This window comes from Cnephaeus nilssonii (assembly GCF_951640355.1).
Source record: "Cnephaeus nilssonii genome assembly, chromosome: 9".
Lineage (NCBI taxonomy): Eukaryota > Metazoa > Chordata > Mammalia > Chiroptera > Vespertilionidae > Cnephaeus > Cnephaeus nilssonii.
This window is the reverse complement of record NC_137080.1, coordinates 28619282-28637766: the sequence shown is the minus strand read 5'-3', so window position 1 is coordinate 28637766 and position 18485 is coordinate 28619282. Positions and strand designations below refer to the sequence as shown.

The 18485-nt window shown below is 39.1% G+C and overlaps 1 protein-coding gene across 19 annotated transcripts in view; it reads left to right on the top strand.

Moving 5' to 3' along the window:
• The window catches only part of HIVEP2 (HIVEP zinc finger 2), a 182288-nt gene extending 169048 nt beyond the window's left edge, over nucleotides 1-13240 (top strand). For all 19 annotated transcript variants that reach the window (XM_079780250.1, XM_079780253.1, XM_079780264.1 and 16 more), the window contains 4 exons: nucleotides 176-351; nucleotides 3668-3769; nucleotides 4573-5468; nucleotides 10733-13240. In XM_079780250.1, the coding sequence (XP_079636376.1) occupies nucleotides 176-351; nucleotides 3668-3769; nucleotides 4573-5468; nucleotides 10733-11557 (1999 nt within the window). In that variant the 3' untranslated portion in view covers nucleotides 11558-13240. The remainder of the gene's footprint in view (nucleotides 1-175; nucleotides 352-3667; nucleotides 3770-4572; nucleotides 5469-10732) is intronic.
• Nucleotides 13241-18485: the final 5245 nt, after the last annotated feature.

Genomic DNA, 18485 nt, shown 5'->3' with positions numbered 1-18485 from the left:
CTAGCTCTTTCAGGCATTTACTGCATAAATTTCATAGGTTTCATAGCAATAAGGTTGAATAATTATAAAAGCCCCTTACAAAAATTTGCCATGCAAATGATTAGCTTTGGGTTTGATTATATATATCACACGCTAAAGTATTTGAAAACACACTGGATTCCCCTTTTTTAAACAGGTATAAGTCAAACGAAGATTATGTATATGTCAGAGGACGTGGACGTGGGAAGTACATTTGTGAAGAATGTGGGATTCGCTGCAAGAAGCCAAGCATGCTCAAAAAGCATATCCGCACTCATACTGATGTCCGGCCTTATGTGTGCAAGTTATGTAACTTCGCCTTCAAGACGAAAGGTATGGGTCTGATTTTTTATTTTTTTTTAGAGGAAAATCACTATTTTACGGCTACCTTGGATTCCGAATCCCATTTTATAACTAAGTTTCATCGACAATAAGATAGGGGATTTTTTGTGGAAATATGACCCCCTGAAATGTGTTTCCTCCCTCACATAAGTGATCAAAGGATGTAAATGAGACAGTGAGGCTCCTTTTACGACTTAAGAGCTATATAGAGTTGGGCCCAGGCCAGTTGTCTCTGAAGGAAGTGGCGCAGAATTGCTTGGGATAGCTATTACTTCATGTTGGAAATGTTATGTGGTCTAGATAATCTTTGCACCAGTATTGAAATACTGCAGGGAGACAATCCATGCAGTAGCATTAGGAAAGCAAAGCAGCAGCTGGGGGGAAAAAAACATGTGCCCATGGTCAGTTTCAAGATTATAAATAATGTAGAAATCCACAGATTCCCAGGTGGGCCCCTCCATCCACAGTAGCATTAATTATGCATAGAAATTTGATAGCTTGGGATCTGTGTATTTATCATCAGAGACAATTTCTTACTCTCAGGCCATAACTAGGACTTGCCTTGAAATGATATTCTGTGTGTTTTCTAAATCTGTTTTTAACAGGTAGTTTCATATGAAAGTATTTTACAGGAGAAGGTTACTTTGATTATGTTTCTATTATTTTATAGAATCAAGAAAGTGTTCATAAGCCCAGTGTTCTCAGAATACAAACAATAGTGAATTAGAGGTGGTTTGACTTTTGTAGAAGCACATTTTACTGTTTTTTTGTAGAAGTACTAATGGATCCTCTAAACACCCCTCGCCCTTCAGAAGCCTCACATCATTTTCCAAAGTTTTAACTTTAAATTTGCATTCCAATTGATCCACTCCACTCCACATCAAGAAAAGTAAATATCAGAGAAAATATAGTCTTTGCTAGAGAAATGTGTACTTATTTTCTTTTATAGTCAAAATCCTGAATTGTTTCAATGGTTTGTCAGAAGTGTAAATGTGTAGCCTCTCAATATACCTATTTCTTCTTTATTAACAAGCCAGAAAAGGGGGAAGAGAATATTCATTTGCTTTTCAAAAGAAATATACATAAGGTCCTTTAAATATAATTCACCTTTGCACCATCAAGACTTCCATATAGAATTTCACTAAGAGACTTACTGGGAGATAAGAAAGTATAAACTTTAGTTTTAAAATATACTGCAAATCTGCCAGTCATTGCAACGGATATATCTTCACTGGACATATGATTTGTCTGCAGGTAGAGCTGTGTGAAACACTGGGGGAAGAAACATTTTAAAGATATTTTTGAAATCAAATTAAATTTAGCTTTGAACCATTGTCTTGGAGTTTAGGAGGAAATAACTTATTCTTCGTCATTATTTTAGTTTACTATGCACCCTTTGGAAATGTGAAAATGTCTCAGAATCTTAAAATGAGCAAAACATTCTGGGAAGCCCCTCCAGTTTTCACCTCCAGCTGAGATCCTGTTATCCAAACCCAGACACCTGAGCTCACATCAGGAGCACACTCATAGGACCACTACTTCCTTCAGGCCCGGGCCACTCCTTCACTGCCCTCCCCCTGCCACTCAACTCCCCTCTTCTTGCTCTAAGCCCTTCAGAAGTTCAAGAATCCAATAAACCAAAGCCAGGGTGGGGTTGTTTCAGAGCCAGATTTCTAACAACACACCTTCCCTAAAGACAAAAGCTCAAAGCTTCACCACCTGCTTGAAATGGGTGGAAAGAAAAATACAGAAGAAGAAACACATATTAAGATCAAAATAAATTATCTTGACTCATTTAACATCCACACCCATCCACATACACGATTCCTAGCTCCCTTGCAGAAGTAGATGGTTTCTATTAATTTATGCTTATATTTTATTAATTTTCAGATTTTAGAGTTCTCTATGATTTGTCTACAAAAATGTTTGAGCTTTTTAAAGAAATTGTAATAATATAAGTAAAATAATAAACAACAGTGTCCTAGTTTAGAATTGTGACTCATATATTACATTAATAGCAAACTAAACACCATTACAAGAGGAACAAACTATCTCAGCAGGCTGAGGGTTTCCGCCTAGATTCAATGAGCCTATTCTTCAAATTAAGGTACTTGCTGGTATACTGTTTAAGCAGCATCAAAGGGCTTAGACAATATTATGGCCTTTACAACAATTAACTTCTGGATCTCTTTTGATAAGCTATACACTGAGTGGCCAGATTATTATGATCTCTGAATGCATAATAATCTGGCCACTCAGTGTATATCCTATATAATAAAAGGCTAATATGCAAATTGTCCCCTCAACCAGGAGTTCGACCAGCAGGCAGGCCAGCCAACCGCCCATGTCCCCTCCCCCTGGCCAGGCTGGCTAGACCCCACCCATGCACAAATTCATGCACTGGGCTTCAGAGATCATAATAATCTCAGTGTACATGACATGGAACAGTATATATATATATATATATATATATATATATATATATATATATCTCCTAAGTCAAAAGTGATTAGATCAGTGTTTTCATAATTTCTCACATTACATATAGCAATTATATAAATCTACAGAAACTTACATACACATTTGTATGTATATACATAATTGTATATCTCTATGTCATTATCATACATATGTGACATAAAATTCTTTCTTTTTCTTAGAATAATGGGAGTTTCAAGATAAGTAAAAAGGCAATATTGCTGCCCCAGAAGAAACTGCTGTCATAAAGTATGCCAACATATGTCAGACAGATAGATGCTCAATACTGAGAATACAATTCTCTATAAGGGGTTTGCTAAATATTCGTATTGTTCTTTGAATTGAATTCATTACAGGGTTGCCCCTAACATTAGTTTGGATTTTTTTTCTTCTGACTAGTTAAGATCCTGTGAGTCTAGTCTATATCAGATCAGTGCCAGAAGGTGGCTGTGTTGGTAATATTTCATTGTAACGTTTCTCTGAGATGTGTGACCCAGTTTGGCTTTTTATGGAGTTTTAGGAGGCTTGACCCATTTGGGCCAAGATATTAGATATATTTTCAACCAGGAAAGCTTATAATTCCCAGTCCTGATTAGGGCCTACCCTTATAAGATGTGACCCTAGGTGTCCACACGTCCTCTAGAATGAAGAAAACCTGAGATTGGGCCACAGCCCTCGGGGCTTGATTTCTTCACAAACCATATTGTCCCTCTTCCGTTTGAAGCAAAGGATCGTGGGTAGAAACAAATCCCTGTCATCTCAAGTGACTTTTGGAACAATCATCACATTTTGGTAACAGATTAATTATTTTGTCGTGTGCGCTTTCTAGGAAACCTGACGAAGCATATGAAATCTAAAGCGCACATGAAAAAATGCCTGGAGTTGGGCGTCTCGATGACTTCAGTGGATGATACAGAAACCGAGGAAGCAGGTATTTATCATTTAGCTGGTGGACTGTTTCACTACATATGCTTCAGCTTTGTGGCCAGTGGTAAAATAAGTTTAGATGTTTTCTTTTTTTAAAAAAAAAGATCACGTTTTATTTTATTAAATACTAAATATAGAAAAGAAGTCTGTCATATTGAATTGCTTGAAACCTACTGAGAAGAAGCAAATGCATTTCAGTTTATAAGTAGGAAGGGAGAAAGGTCTTACCAAGAAAATTTTTCTATCTAGAACCATAAAGGAAATCGAGCTGCACTTTTGTTGTGTTAGGGATGTACATTTTATAAAACTTTCTGGGAAATTTGAAAAGCATCTTAATGTCTTATTTGTCCTATTAAGAGGAAATATAATAGGAAAAAAAACACATCATTAACCTCAATAGAAAACCTGAGGCTCAGCCAAACCTCCTGAGATACTCCCCTTACACATAAGCTTATACCTGTAGAGACAGGTTGTTGCTTTTATTTATTTTTTCTAACATTATCATTTACAACATTACATACATATTTATTGAGGGTTTTCTATGGGTGGTGTGATATCTGAGATATAAGGTCCTACTGTGGAGTTTTTATTGTAAGGTGGGTTGAAATAGGACAGGTACATAAAAGATAAGAACCAATGCAGGGTTACAGAGGGATGTGTCCAGTGAGTGTCAGGAGTTCAGAGATGGAACTATATGCAGGGGCTGGAGGGTTGAGGAAAGCTTTTGGAAAGAGATGGTGCCTAAATTAGCTCCTAATCTTGATGTTTGGATCTGGAACTCCACTATCTTCTGTTCAATTGTTTCAGAAACGATGGAAGATTTGCACAAAGCGGCTGAAAAGCATAGCATGTCCAGCATTTCAACTGATCATCAGTTCTCAGATGCCGAAGAATCGGATGGTGAGGATGCAGATGATAATGATGATGATGATGAAGATGATGATGACTTTGATGACCAGGGAGATTTGACACCAAAAACCAGATCAAGAAGCACCAGTCCTCAGCCTCCTAGATTCTCCTCCTTGCCTGTGAATGTTGGCGCTGTACCCCATGGGGTTCCCTCGGATAGTTCCCTGGGACATTCTTCATTGATCAGCTATTTGGTTACTTTGCCAAGTATTCAGGTTACTCAGCTTATGACACCAAGTGACTCATGTGAAGATACCCAGATGACAGAATACCAGAGGTTATTCCAGAGCAAAAGTACAGACTCGGAACCAGACAAAGACAGGTTAGACATACCCAGTTGTATGGATGAAGAGTGCATGCTGTCTTCAGAGCCCAGCTCCTCTCCGAGGGACTTCTCTCCCTCAAGCCACCATTCCTCACCGGGATATGATTCTTCACCCTGTCGAGATAATTCACCAAAGAGGTATCTGATACCCAAAGGAGATTTATCACCCAGAAGACACTTATCACCTAGGAGAGATCTATCACCCATGAGACATCTTTCACCAAGAAAGGAAGCTGCATTGAGAAGAGAGATGTCACAAAGAGATGTTTCACCAAGAAGGCATCTGTCCCCAAGGAGGCCATTGTCACCTGGGAAAGATATCGCGGCAAGAAGAGACCTCTCTCCCAGAAGAGAGAGAAGATACATGACCTCCATCAGAGCACCATCTCCCAGAAGGGCTTTATACCACAACCCACCGTTGTCCATGGGGCAGTATTTGCAAGCAGAGCCAATCGTATTGGGGCCTCCTGTGAGTATGAGTAGCTTTCTCTTTTTAATATGTAAGTCATGGCACATGAGAACCTCTTGATAACACACTAGTGTGGAATTTATAACATGAGTCTCTCCTGGGGAGGAGTGAACTCGGTTACTGAAAATAGCAGGAAGACATTTTTATCACAAGCTATTGTCAGTAACATGGCTGTGGCACTACCCCAAGTACAGTAGTATTGCATCAGAGCAGTGGTGCATTCCAGCTGGTAACAGGTGAGGCCTTCCTGAATGCTTTCTAAGCTTAACTAATTATAAACATGAGCTGAAACTTCGACATGAATAGAAAAGATAAAGTCTTTGGACTGTCATGAATGCTTAGACAGACACTCTCGGGGGTATTTAGTTGTCATAGTTATATAACTCTTTGCTAGGTAAGGATTCTGATTCAGGTATTAGTCTTGACTTTCAATAACTTTTTGAAAAATAAACTCATTACCTTGAGCATGACCTTGCTCACAATGAGTGAACATGTGACACTATCGAGGGACTGGGAGAAGAGAGAATGATCCCCGCCGTATGTTTATATATCAAAGGCATCAACATATATGTGTGTGTTTTACCATTACTTCCATCTCCTGCTAACCAAGGGCACTTGCTTAGGGAGATGGGGGCCCGAAGAGAGTGGGAATTTGGGAGAGCGATAAGAGAAAGTAACAGAGGAGATTTCTATGATATGCCCTCGGTGTAAATTAAGAGAACAATAGTACAATCATGAACTAAATTTAGGCAGGAGGTTTAATGCAAATGCATTGAAAGGCACTCACCCTGCCTCATTCCATGGCCGGGAAGACCTTGATGTTGCTTTCAGTTTCTGTAGGATTTTAAAAATGAATGAAGCAGCTACTTAGCACAAACAGAGGAATGCTACCTCTTGAATTTATTTGCTTTAAATGTGTTTTGTTGTTGTTTTGTGGTCTCTATTCTTTGCTGTTCTCTCTTTGCTCTGAGTTTCTGTCATGTGGCTCAACCCTGCCCTTCACAGCCAAAGGAAGCCCTTCTAGCTCCCAGCCCTGTCTTCTCACGGTCCTGGTGGCCAGCTGCCTCCCTCGTACTACCTTTTCACCAACGAGAATCATAAGCTTAGGTTGTTGAATTTTTCAACTTTAGGAAAGCTCCCTGGTGTTGCTTTATAGTCCCCTGCCACCAGCATCCTCTTTTCACAAGCCTGCCATCAACTTAGTTTTCAAGCTGTAACTATTGCAAAAACATGTATAGCAAACAGGATGGGATTTATTTGCCAAGCTAATAAACTGGCTAGCTAAGAAAAAAGAGAGGTACATTTCCACTGGTGTTTGTGTCTTGGTGGTGTTAAGTAGAAAGGAGGAATCTGAAGTTAATGCTATTGCAGCATAAATAAAGAGTGATAAAGCCCTCAGGTGCCAGGACACTGCATCTGCGTGTAAAATGCTTTCTCTTGTTTAGACCCAGTGATGCTGGTGGTATGTGTGAGATGTGACTCTCCTGTTCTGAATTGATCAGGTGGACTGAGACTACGGTATTAGTAAGATGTTGGAGTATATTCAGTCAATTGTAGTCACACAAAAAATAAGCCTTGCTCATGTCGATTTAGCTCAGTGGATAAAGCCCTCAGACTGAAGGGTCTCAGGTTCGATTCCGGTCAAGGGCGCGTACCTCAATTGTAGGCTCGATCCCCAGCCCTGGTTGAGGCACAACCAATAGATGTGTCTCTCTCACATCGATGTTTCTCTCTCTGTGTGTCTCTCCCCCTCCCTTCCACTCTCTCTAAAATGTCAATATAAAAATATCCTCAAATGAGGATTAACAACAGCAACAACAAAAAAAAACCATTAGTGCCAACACAGTATTGTTATTAAAAAATAATAGCACTCACAATCAACTCGGGCAAAGGAATTGGAGAAGTAGGCTAACGGAGTTCATCTAACTTCTGCATATATGCCCAATTCACCTGGATAGTTAATAGAATTTTTAAACTTTGCCATTTATGAAGCCCAAGTGCTGAGCCTTTGGTCTATTACCCAGTGTAATTATCTTGAGAGAATTCATAGCCCGCTTCTTTGGTCACATGATATGATGGAACAGACCTGGGAATCCTCCCTCAGGCAGAAGCATTTGATCCCAAACACTCTTATGCTTTATCACACAGTTTCTGAGGGTCAAAAGAGGATTTGCATCTTTCTGTGATGTATACATGAGCTTCTTGTTGCCAGACAAAATAAAATGGGCAATGCTATGAGAAGTATTTCTCCTGATTGCTGTACGTGATGAGTACTTCACCCTTCTGAATATTGTTTGAAAGTATTAAATTGGATTACCCCTGAAATAGTTTTTGTTTTTTTGTTTTTGTTTTTATGGAAATGCTATTAACAATACCTTGTCTGGTTGCTTAACCTTGACCAAGGGCTCACAAGACAGTGACTGTGGTGTGAAAGGACCTTGTAGCCCAGCATGTTACACTCATTATTAGTCTGAGCGGTAGGCCCCAGGGAGCAGGTTTGGAGGAGAAGATATGCAATCACTGGGACCCTATTACTCTGCTGTTTCTGCCCTAATGCCCTCTGGTTAGTTTCAATTTTAGAATGAATGGATGACTAGATAAATAGATAGATAGATATAGATAGATAGATAGATAGATAGATAGATAGATAGATAGATAGATAGACAGATACATAGATATATAGAATAAGAAGGTAAGTCTTTTTTTTTTCAGTTAGTAAATATTTCTTAAAAGTCTACTATATGAGGCTCAAGGATAAGGGTGAGGACAAAAACCTCAAAAATTTCACCCTTATCCTTGAGCCTCATATAGTAGACTTTTAAGAAATATTTACTAACTGAAAAAAAAAAGACTTACCTTCTTATTCTATATATCTATGTATCTGTCTATCTATCTATCTATCTATCTATCTATCTATCTATCTATCTAGTCATCCATCAGTTTTTAAGCCAAGACCATGCTTTGTTCTGCAACCCCCAGCCAATGCGTGAGCCCAGATGGGTCACAGCTAAGCTGAGCACTTGCTTCCTTTCCTGTTACCTTCCCAGGCATTAGCTCCTCTGCTCCTGCACCCACCTCCACACACACCAACCAGTGAAACCTCTTGCAATCCTTCCTTCTTAGCATTTGCTTCCAGAGGGCCTACTGACACTGTTGAAAAGATGAGTGGGATAATATATCTTGTACATGGGAGATATATATAACACAACCCACATATGAATTCATTATTTGCATTTCCACATCAAGATTTTTCTTACTGAGATTTAAATAAGTTGTGAGTTTGTTCACATATCACAACAAAGCATAAATTACATAACACAATAGGGTTGCAAATGGAGTAAAAACTGAAGTAGAAACACCTTATTGAGAATTTATTAGGAGGATGAAGAAGGGGTGAATAGGCGGAGAGAGGATGTGTGGTTACCGGATAGGAATTCTGCTTGTGTACTAACTTCTGTGGTTGTAATCATTGATTTTCTGATCAGTAAAGGTCTAAATGTGACACTTTTACTCTTAACACAAATACAGTTTTGTTGGAATTTGAACATAATGAATAAATTTTAGTTTTACAATTTCTTCATTCCCTTCGAGAGCCTTGAGTGGGAGACCTCATGCAATGGGAGTTCTCTCTCTCAGTCTCCCTCCCAGACCCCATTCTGGTTAGGGGTATGCAATGGCCATCGCGGAATAGCAAACCAAAGCGAAATGGAAAAATAAGCAAACCACGTTTCATCTTAAACTTTGAATCTGTAACAACTGTGACTTAAAGAAGATTCATTTGATTATTTTCAAGGATTATTGTAGGCATTACAGTTCTTCAGCTTTAATTGGTGTTTGATAAAGGAAATGTGTCTTTTTTGGAACTAAAGCAAATACAAGTAGGATTTTTTTGGTGGTATGTAATGACTCTTTCATACCATAAAATTCTCTCCTTATCTAGCTTATTAGGCCCTTGTGATTACAGGGTTGATGATTTCTCCTGCAATTCCAGGACAAATAATTTGTTTCTAGCTTGAATAAGTTGGAGCCCGGAGCAGGGTTAAGGCCAAGTATGGCACAGAGTAGCAGAGATGATGCATAATTTATCGTTCCTGAGCCGGTCTCACAATCTAAATAGAACTGGATGAGTCATTAATCGTATAAAGCATACCTTGAGTTTTAGAACTGAAACATTCATGAAATGAATGAGAACATTTTTTTTTGTCTGTCTCCTGGATTACTACCACACTTGACATGTTTATCTCCATTTGATTTTAAGTTCTCAAAAAATAACAATAAACTGATGATAATCCATTAAAAGAATGAATCTCAGTCATTAAAACCACATAATCTCATTAAAACCTAATAATCTCACAGTCTAAATTGTGTTTTGCTACAGAAACATTTATAGAAAATAAGTTTTCCATTTTCTGGGCTGGAAACCATGAAATCTGGAATTCTGGCCAAAAGTTTTAAGTTATCTTTAATTCATTAATTTATGAAAAGATATGTAAGTGGAAGTAATAATATAAACAGAGGATTTAAGACACAGTCATCTTTGGTTCCCACCTGTGTAGTAGAGTAAGAGCTGTAACTACCCAAAGTATTTAGTGTTAACAGCTTATCTGATGGATTGATAGTTTCCTTATAAAACCCGCCCTTGATTTGGTGAAGACTCTGGTCATCTACCTGGAGTGTCTCTTGAGCAGGAATTTGTTTTATTAGACTAATAACTTGCACTTCGGAGCAACCAGTTTGTGTATCACCACCATTTTGCCATCTACTCGGTAAACATTTTTTTAATACAAATTTTCAGGCTTGTTACTTTGATTACACTTATTAACACTTCAGAAAAATATTAAAATTCTACCTAGTATATAAATGGATGGTAATATTTTTAATTTATTTTGAATTTAAAAATCTATTATTAGTGTCTTTTTACTTGGAAAACTTTTTCTAGTAATTTTCCATTATTTCCTTTTCATTCTTTCTTATGAAAAAAGCAGAGTTAAAATGTCTCTGTACCTAGTATAAAACACAGGCATGTTTTATTACATTGCTGTTTATACAGTAAAGTAACTTTTCAAAGAAGGACAGCTTCATTCAAAGATTTTAAAAGACAACTGAGATATCTCTTTTGTATTGAAAATGAAAAATTAATCAAAGGATCAGGTAGTTTTAAAGTGTTTTGAATGAACCAGTGAAAGCGTGAATGAATGAAAAAGCTTGATGTAAGCATGACGAACAGTGGGCCCTAACTGTTGTGCTCTCTGTTTCCAATGCAGAATCTAAGAAGAGGATTACCTCAGGTTCCTTACTTCAGTCTCTATGGAGACCAAGAAGGTGCTTACGAACATCCGGGCTCCAGCCTCTTCCCTGAGGGACCTAATGACTATGTCTTCAGTCATCTTCCACTCCACTCTCAGCAGCAAGTACGAGCTCCTATCCCCATGGTGCCCGTTGGTGGGATCCAAATGGTTCACTCCCTGCCGCCGGCCCTCTCTGGTTTACATCCTCCACCCACATTGCCTCTGCCAATGGAGGGCTCTGAGGAGAAGAAAGGAGCTTCCGGGGAATCCTTCGCTAAGGATCCCTACGTTATTTCCAAGCAGCACGAGAAGCCATCTCCTCACCTTTTGCAGTCATCTGGTCCACCCAGCATGCCCTCCTCTCCTCGGCTATTGATGAAACAGAGCACTTCGGAAGACAGCTTAAATGCAACAGAGAGGGAACAGGAGGAGAACATACAGACTTGCACAAAAGCCATTGCCTCTCTCCGGATTGCCACAGAAGAGGCCGCTCTGCTTGGGGCAGACCAGCTAGCACGGGCGCAGGAGCCCCACCAGAAACCCTTGGAAAGTGCACATGTTAGCATTAGACACTTTAGTGGACCTGAGCCAGGCCAGCCCTGTTCCTCAGCTACCCACACTGACTTGCATGATGGTGAAAAGGACAACTTTGGTACATCACAGACTGCATTAGCTCACTCCACGTTTTACAGCAAGAGTTGTATGGATGACAAACAGTCGGGCTTTCACGGCAGCAAAGAATTACCTTCAAGCACAGAGGAAGGCAAAGAACCTTCGTCGGAAAAGAGTCAGCTACATTGATCTCAGATGCATGGAGACTTTCATTTCCACATTTTCTTATTTTGTTTTGTTTTTCTAGAGATAGAGGTAATCAAGTTTATAGCATGCCTGTCCTGAGTTACAGTAGTTGGCTATTATATATACTTTTGTTATAGCAAAAGAATAGGCAAATTAACAAGTCATCATGAGCCTGACCAAAACAAAATTTGAAATTAACCTATTGGGTCTGGTACTTTTAAAACTGTACAGATGTTTGTGCCTTTTCTTTACTTTGCTTATATTCTTATAAGCATTTTTTAGCAGTAATTTGTACATATTTTAGAATTTGTGTATCTGCTTTGTAATAAATGTAATTTCTTTCCTTTTTTGGACACTTGGATCTAAATGATGTAAAGCAAAACAGCATCAATATATATGTGAGGTTGCACTAAAACATATTTTTATATGATTAAAACTGAACAGCTTTTATGTACAGCTCTGATTCTGTAATACTAATATTTATTTACCTTGTTTCATAAATTGTACATTTTTTCTTAATGTGTGGATTGCTTTTCTATGTGAAGCATGGGATTTACTGTTGCATAACTAGAACAAAAATGTATATTGTAAACAAGATATTTAAACTAGAGTATCTTATTCTGCACTTATGCATTAGTTACAAAAAAGATAAAGGATGTATCAGTCAGTTCTTAACTCTTGTAAATTTTTTTGTTTCTTGTTTGCTGGATTGACTATAACTTAAGTGCTGATTGTGATTTTAAACTGATAGTACCTTAAAGCATTAAAGTAAACAATGTGCTATTGTGAGTTTTTTCAAAGCTTTATAAATCAGTTATAAATAATATTAAAAGTATTTGGTCTTATGTGAACATGTTGATCTATATACTCATCTAAAAATATGGGAAAACATTCCGCCCCATGTAAATATGTACAAGTGCATCACTGGTACAATTTTATGTAACTCAGTTGGACACTAGGTTGCCACAGACCTATGCTAGGGTGTCTTTAAAAACTAAAGTGACAAAGCACATGGGACTGTGTAGAGCTTGGTTATCGGCCGGCCCGGTGGCTTGGCAGGCAGTGCTGGGCGCTGCCCGTGGAGAAGACCTGGGCTTAGAAATCTCCTTGGTTCTTGCTGCACGCGACGGTGACTGAACTAAGGCTACTATGGAGGGATTGCTCTTGGACTCTGAGGAGTGGGTGTGGAAGCGGGGAAGAGGCATGGAGACCTACCTGCTCACGGCCCTTCCTGACAGCCAGTCCACACGGTGACAGGGTTGGCATCAGCTTTAGGAGAAGCCACTTTGCCCTTCGGAAGAGGGGAAGAGTGTCACACTTCTGGCTATCTCAGGGGGAATGGGAGGAAGAAGCTTTCCAGGGGAAAGAACTTGTGGGAGCAGGATGCTTTTGTATATGACATTCAAAGTGGGCTTTGGTTAGTGTCATAGGTGGGCAGAGCCTTTGTAGGTCCAGAGGAATGGCAGAAAGGGAGGGTACCACATGTGCACACACACCCCTGTGTGCACACACACACACACACACACACACACACACACATCTGGGTTATCTTTGTGCTATATAGTGGATTATAATTCTGTGAAACCAAGTTTGTATATTGAATTACATTAAGGAGTGTTCTTTAAAAAGAGAAATAAATATACAATTACATGCTTGAGGTGTCTAGTTTTTATGTGTTATTTTACATTTTAAGTTTGCCCATTTTGGTTTCTAAAGAAATTTTGATGCTACCAACATACCATCTGTGCCTTTAATTGCCAGGCTCAGCCCATCTTGCAGTATGCTAATATGAATGCTTTTAACAAGTGAGAAGACAGCCATTGGCTTCCATATGTTTTCCATTTAAGACAGATAGTGGTCACCACAGTGTGGGCTCTAGAAATGGACTCATTGGAATGTAAGCATGGGCATTGGCAGAATACGTTGTATCTGAAAAGAGTCATGGGTAAAGCAAATTATCATTTCCCCTTATGCCTCCTCTCAGTACGCTTACATGTCTGAAATTTCACTGGGGAAACCTCTTTTTAAAAATGTTGTCAGTGACTGAAGGCAAAAAACCAACTGAAATAAGTATATAATAAAATATCTACATATCACAGTTCTTTTATTACAAAAGAGTAGAACCTTTTAAATAATGAAAGTAGAAGTTTATTAAAGGTCAAAATCTATCAGTATTGCCATTATAAAAATCTCAAATTGGTGGATTTACAACTCAACTGTTTTCTTTTATGAGCTAGACTGTCTTTTTAAACTATGTTTTACAAAGGTGAATTAAAGGTCAACAAAGCCAGCCAGCCTAATATCTGTCTGTCATGGAGAAGAATCCTTGAAACATTCAATTACTTAGAGTAATGTGTGTCTTACTCTAAACCAAGATCTCCCTGTCCAGATTTGCTTAAAGAACAGTTTCTGATTATGTATGCTGTTCTCATTTAGATTTAGACCATATTACAATAATGACAATTTACAGTAAAAATGCTAGGGTTGAATGATCTCAAATTAATAGAGAGCCCACCAAGGTTATTATTCATTCAGAACATGTTATAAAGTATGTTTGCATCTACTTTGTCACAGTGTACTGTCCCCCCCACACCTGCCCCCGCCAAGCTGTTTGACATCAGAGCTTGAAAATGTTCCCTTTGATTCTTGAGTGTAGAGAAACCTCTGCGTACCCATACTCCAGATGCAGCAATAAACCACGTTTGGCCATGCAGTAGATATACTGAAGAACAGGGAAAATGTCAGGAAATACTTTATTTGGCATGTAAAAGTGCCAAGGAATAACACAATGTATCGATCTTCAATATTCCAGAACACTCTATGGATCATTTCATATGTGCATATCCATTGCTTAGCAACAACTGGGATCGCATTCAGAAATATATGTTGGTCATCAAAATGAGCCAAACCATCAGATGTCCTCTCTCTGTTTGCTAAATACCTAAAATGTATTTCAAATCCGGCTACAGATCACTGGCATGTTTTATACTTCAAGTAGATGCCAAGCTTTGTTATCTTCTTAAAGTATACATTTAACAATTATGGTTTGATGTGAACAAATTTATTTTTAGCCAAAAAACTATAATGCTTAATACATTTTAATAATTCATTGAACATTATGTTAATGAATAAAATATTATAAAATAATAACTTTTCTATTAAAAAATTCCTAAGGAGTCTTATATGATATCAGTGATCAAGCCATATCCCCAAAGCAAAGTGAAAAGTTCAAGCAGTTCTGTGGATAATGAAAAGAGAAAAATTAAAAAGGTGCAGCAGGACTTCTCCAAGGGGAGCAAGGTGTGGGATTACCTCAGTCACTGTGGTGGCTGTTGAAGGAGACCAAACAGAAAGTGTGGCAGCAGCAGGGGGCTGGGGCGCTTCACTCTGAGCCTATCAAAGCCCCTGGACATCTACATCCTCACAGGCATTGCGCTTTACAGCCAGGTTCCCAGTGCTTAGGAGGGCAAAGACCATGTGAATCCTTTAGTCTTGAGCATCTCTATCCTTAGGAATAATTTGTCTTGAGGTGCAGGTCTGATTATAAGACAACCCTCAATTGTATGAATACCCCTTGTCATGATTTAAGGGGGGGATGGTGGCTTTAGACTTTGCAGACTCAAAATTGTTATCCTTGTCAGTCTCGTCTTATTATTATACCCCATAGGAAAAACTACACACACACACACACATACACACACACACATACACACACACACACACACACACACACACACACACACACACACACTGTATTTGTCTAGGGACCCAGTTCCTTGAATTGGGACAGCATTCCAATATGAAAGCATTTTTAGCTAACAATTAAGAACTATACGCTAGCCCTGTTTTCAGTGCTTTAGCCTATTTGCTCATTCAATGGTCACAAAACTGAAAGAATTAATTGCTTGTGTTTACACAGCGAAGAGAGCAGGCAGTTGAGTTCTAGAGCACACTATCCAATAGAATGTCCTGCAATGATAGAAATGTCCTGTATCTGCCTTTTCCGATGCAATCCTCTCTAGCTACCTGTGGCTACTGAGCACCTGAGATGTTCAAGTGTAATTGAGAGACAGGATTTTTGAATTTTATTTAATCATATGTAATTTAGTAGCCATATGTAGCCACTGGTTTCTAAATTGGACTGCACAGCTTGACAGGTTGTACACTTACTTTTGACAAGCTATACCACATAGCTCCATATGCATTCAGTCATTTGACAAATATTGAACTCCTATCATGTGCCAGGCTCCCTTCTTGGTACTGGGTATATGCTAGTAGGAATGAACAACAAAAAACAAAACAAAACATCTGCCATGATAAAACTTGTGTTCAGTGCTTACCATTAAACATCCAGTTAAGGATTTTGGTAATGCAATCCTACTGATTGCTCCTCTTTCTGTTGAGTTTCAGACTTTGGAACTCACCCAAGGAATAACAACAACCAAAGCATGATTTTATGAAGAGGTAAACAAGCCCCTGATGCAACTCCTCCTCCCCTGCTGGAAGTCTCTCGCACAAGCTAGGGTGAAGGCTACATCATATTCTCAGGACGGATGCAGGTCCCCACTTCCTGCCTTGGTGTAAATGCACACGCTCCAGCAGGTCTGTGAAGAGAGAGGGGGGACTGGGCTCCAGGAAGGGCCTGACAGCCTACAGCTCCTGCTCAGGAAGCAGTGGTCTGTGGGAGAGAGCTGTCTGCCCTCTGCTCCTGGAAGTCCCGCCTTGCATTTCTGAATAGCACACTTAGTAAACCGGAGGGAAGCAGAAGAAAGGAGTCAGCTGGGGGGTTTGTCTTGAACTCATAGGACAGCTCTCCTTCCGCAATAACAAAAGGGGTGGGGATTGGGAAGAAATGGAGAGTGCTCCTTCCTCTTAGGTGAGGAACCTGGAGGAAAAGGCTTCTCTTTCAAACATTTCCCATCGGTTTACTAGCCACTCAAGGACAACCATACTGGGAATCTTCCACCTTTTGGAGAAAACCTACCGTCACCACGGACCCACTGCTCCCCCTAAAACACCTTCTGTGACTCCCTGTTATCCTCTTGAAATCAGAGAGATTATAAATCAAGTATTATTAAACTGAAACAAACTGGACAAAGAAATAAAATAACTGCAACTTAGGTAAATAATTGGACATTGCAGCCATTTCTGGAAAGAATTAAGCTCATCAGAAGACGATTCAACTATTTTCTCAAATCTCCTAAGGAGAATACATAACTAGTACCATCCTCACAGTGGATGTCTTAGGCCCTAACAGTGGTCGGCAAACTCATTAGTCAACAGAGCCAAATATCAACAGTACGATTGAAATTTCTTTTGAGAGCCAATTTTTTTAAACTTAAACTTCTTCTAACTGCCACTTCTTCAAAATAGACTCGCCCAGGCCATGGTATTTTGTGGAAGAGCCACACTCAAGGGTCCAAAGAGCCACATGTGGCTCGCGAGACGCAGTTTGCCGACCACAGTCTTAGGGCATTATGGCTGACTAGTCATATTCTTATGGAATCCTATTGGTGAAGTGATGCACCATAGTATACTTCCCAGCTCAACTCAAGCCCAGCCACATTGTCACATCTGGTTTACCAGATATTATACATTTAGTATCACAGGTCAGCATAAAATTCTTTCAAATAATACTTTAAATGCTACTTCAAGTTTATATGTGCTATAAATGCAAAGGATATGCCAGATTTTGAAGACATAGCACAAGGAGAATGCCAACTATCTCATTAGTAATTTTCATACTGAAAACATGTTGAAATGATTACATTTTGGATATACTGGTAGTAGGTTACATAAAATGTTATTACAATTGATTTCCCATGTTTTCTTTTCTAAATATCGGTACAGAAAATTGATTGTTGCATATGTGGCTCACACCACATTTCTGCTGGATGACTTTTAAAGTGAGAAACATTTTTTTGAACTGAGAAAACTGCACTTAGCTGAACACATGTGTAGGAATATACAGGTGCACACACTAACACCTACCAGCAACCTCATTTCTCTACCTGCATTATGAGCCACATTCACATTTCTGGCCCATTTCAGAGAACCCTCCTGCCACTGCTTCCCAATTATTCATTAATTGCTGCTCTCTGTCACTCACTTCCACTAGCAAACTTTAGGTCTTTTTCACATTGATTGCTCTATTTGTTGTGGTACTTGTGTATTTCTTAACCATTCAACACTGTGCTACTACTGTTACTAGGGTTCTATCTTTATGTGTCACCATGAAATTTCTCAGTATTATGTCCCAACCCTGTTTTTCTCATAAGCCCTGTAGTTTTTCTTGTATGATTTTGATAGCACAGAGATTTTTAGGAAAGCACATGTCTTCTTATAGCAGAAATTACTTAGTAAAATTCTATACCTCCTTCCCCCATCAAAAATTTATCTTTATAATAAAACTGAGTTCGGTTCTAGGTTCATTTAAATCTAAATAGATTTTTCACTTTCATGGGTGTCTTGTTTGAAGGGTCATTAGAAAGTTGGACTAAACTGTCCTACACATTTCTGGGACTCCAGTACCAGAACCCCATCCCCAGAACCCCATCAATAAATGTCAATGGCATCCTACAATCATAGCATCAATCACAGAACCTTTATAAATTTCTAAAATGCCCTGGAAATATACTGCCCCAGATGAGAACCACTGGTCTGTTTGAAGCTGGGGGAAGTAGATAAAGATAAATAGAAATTCATCAGACAAAAAAGTATTTACCTTAAAAAGCTCATACTATCTAATAAAAGAGTAATATGCAAATTGACCATCACTCCAACACACAAGCTGGCTGCCCCCATGTGGACACAAGATGGCCACCACAAGATGGCCAGCAGGGTTGGGCAGTTGAGAGGGACCAGGACTGCAAGGGAGGGCAATTGGGGGTGATCAAGCCTGCAGGGGAGGGGAGTTAGGGGCAAACAGGCT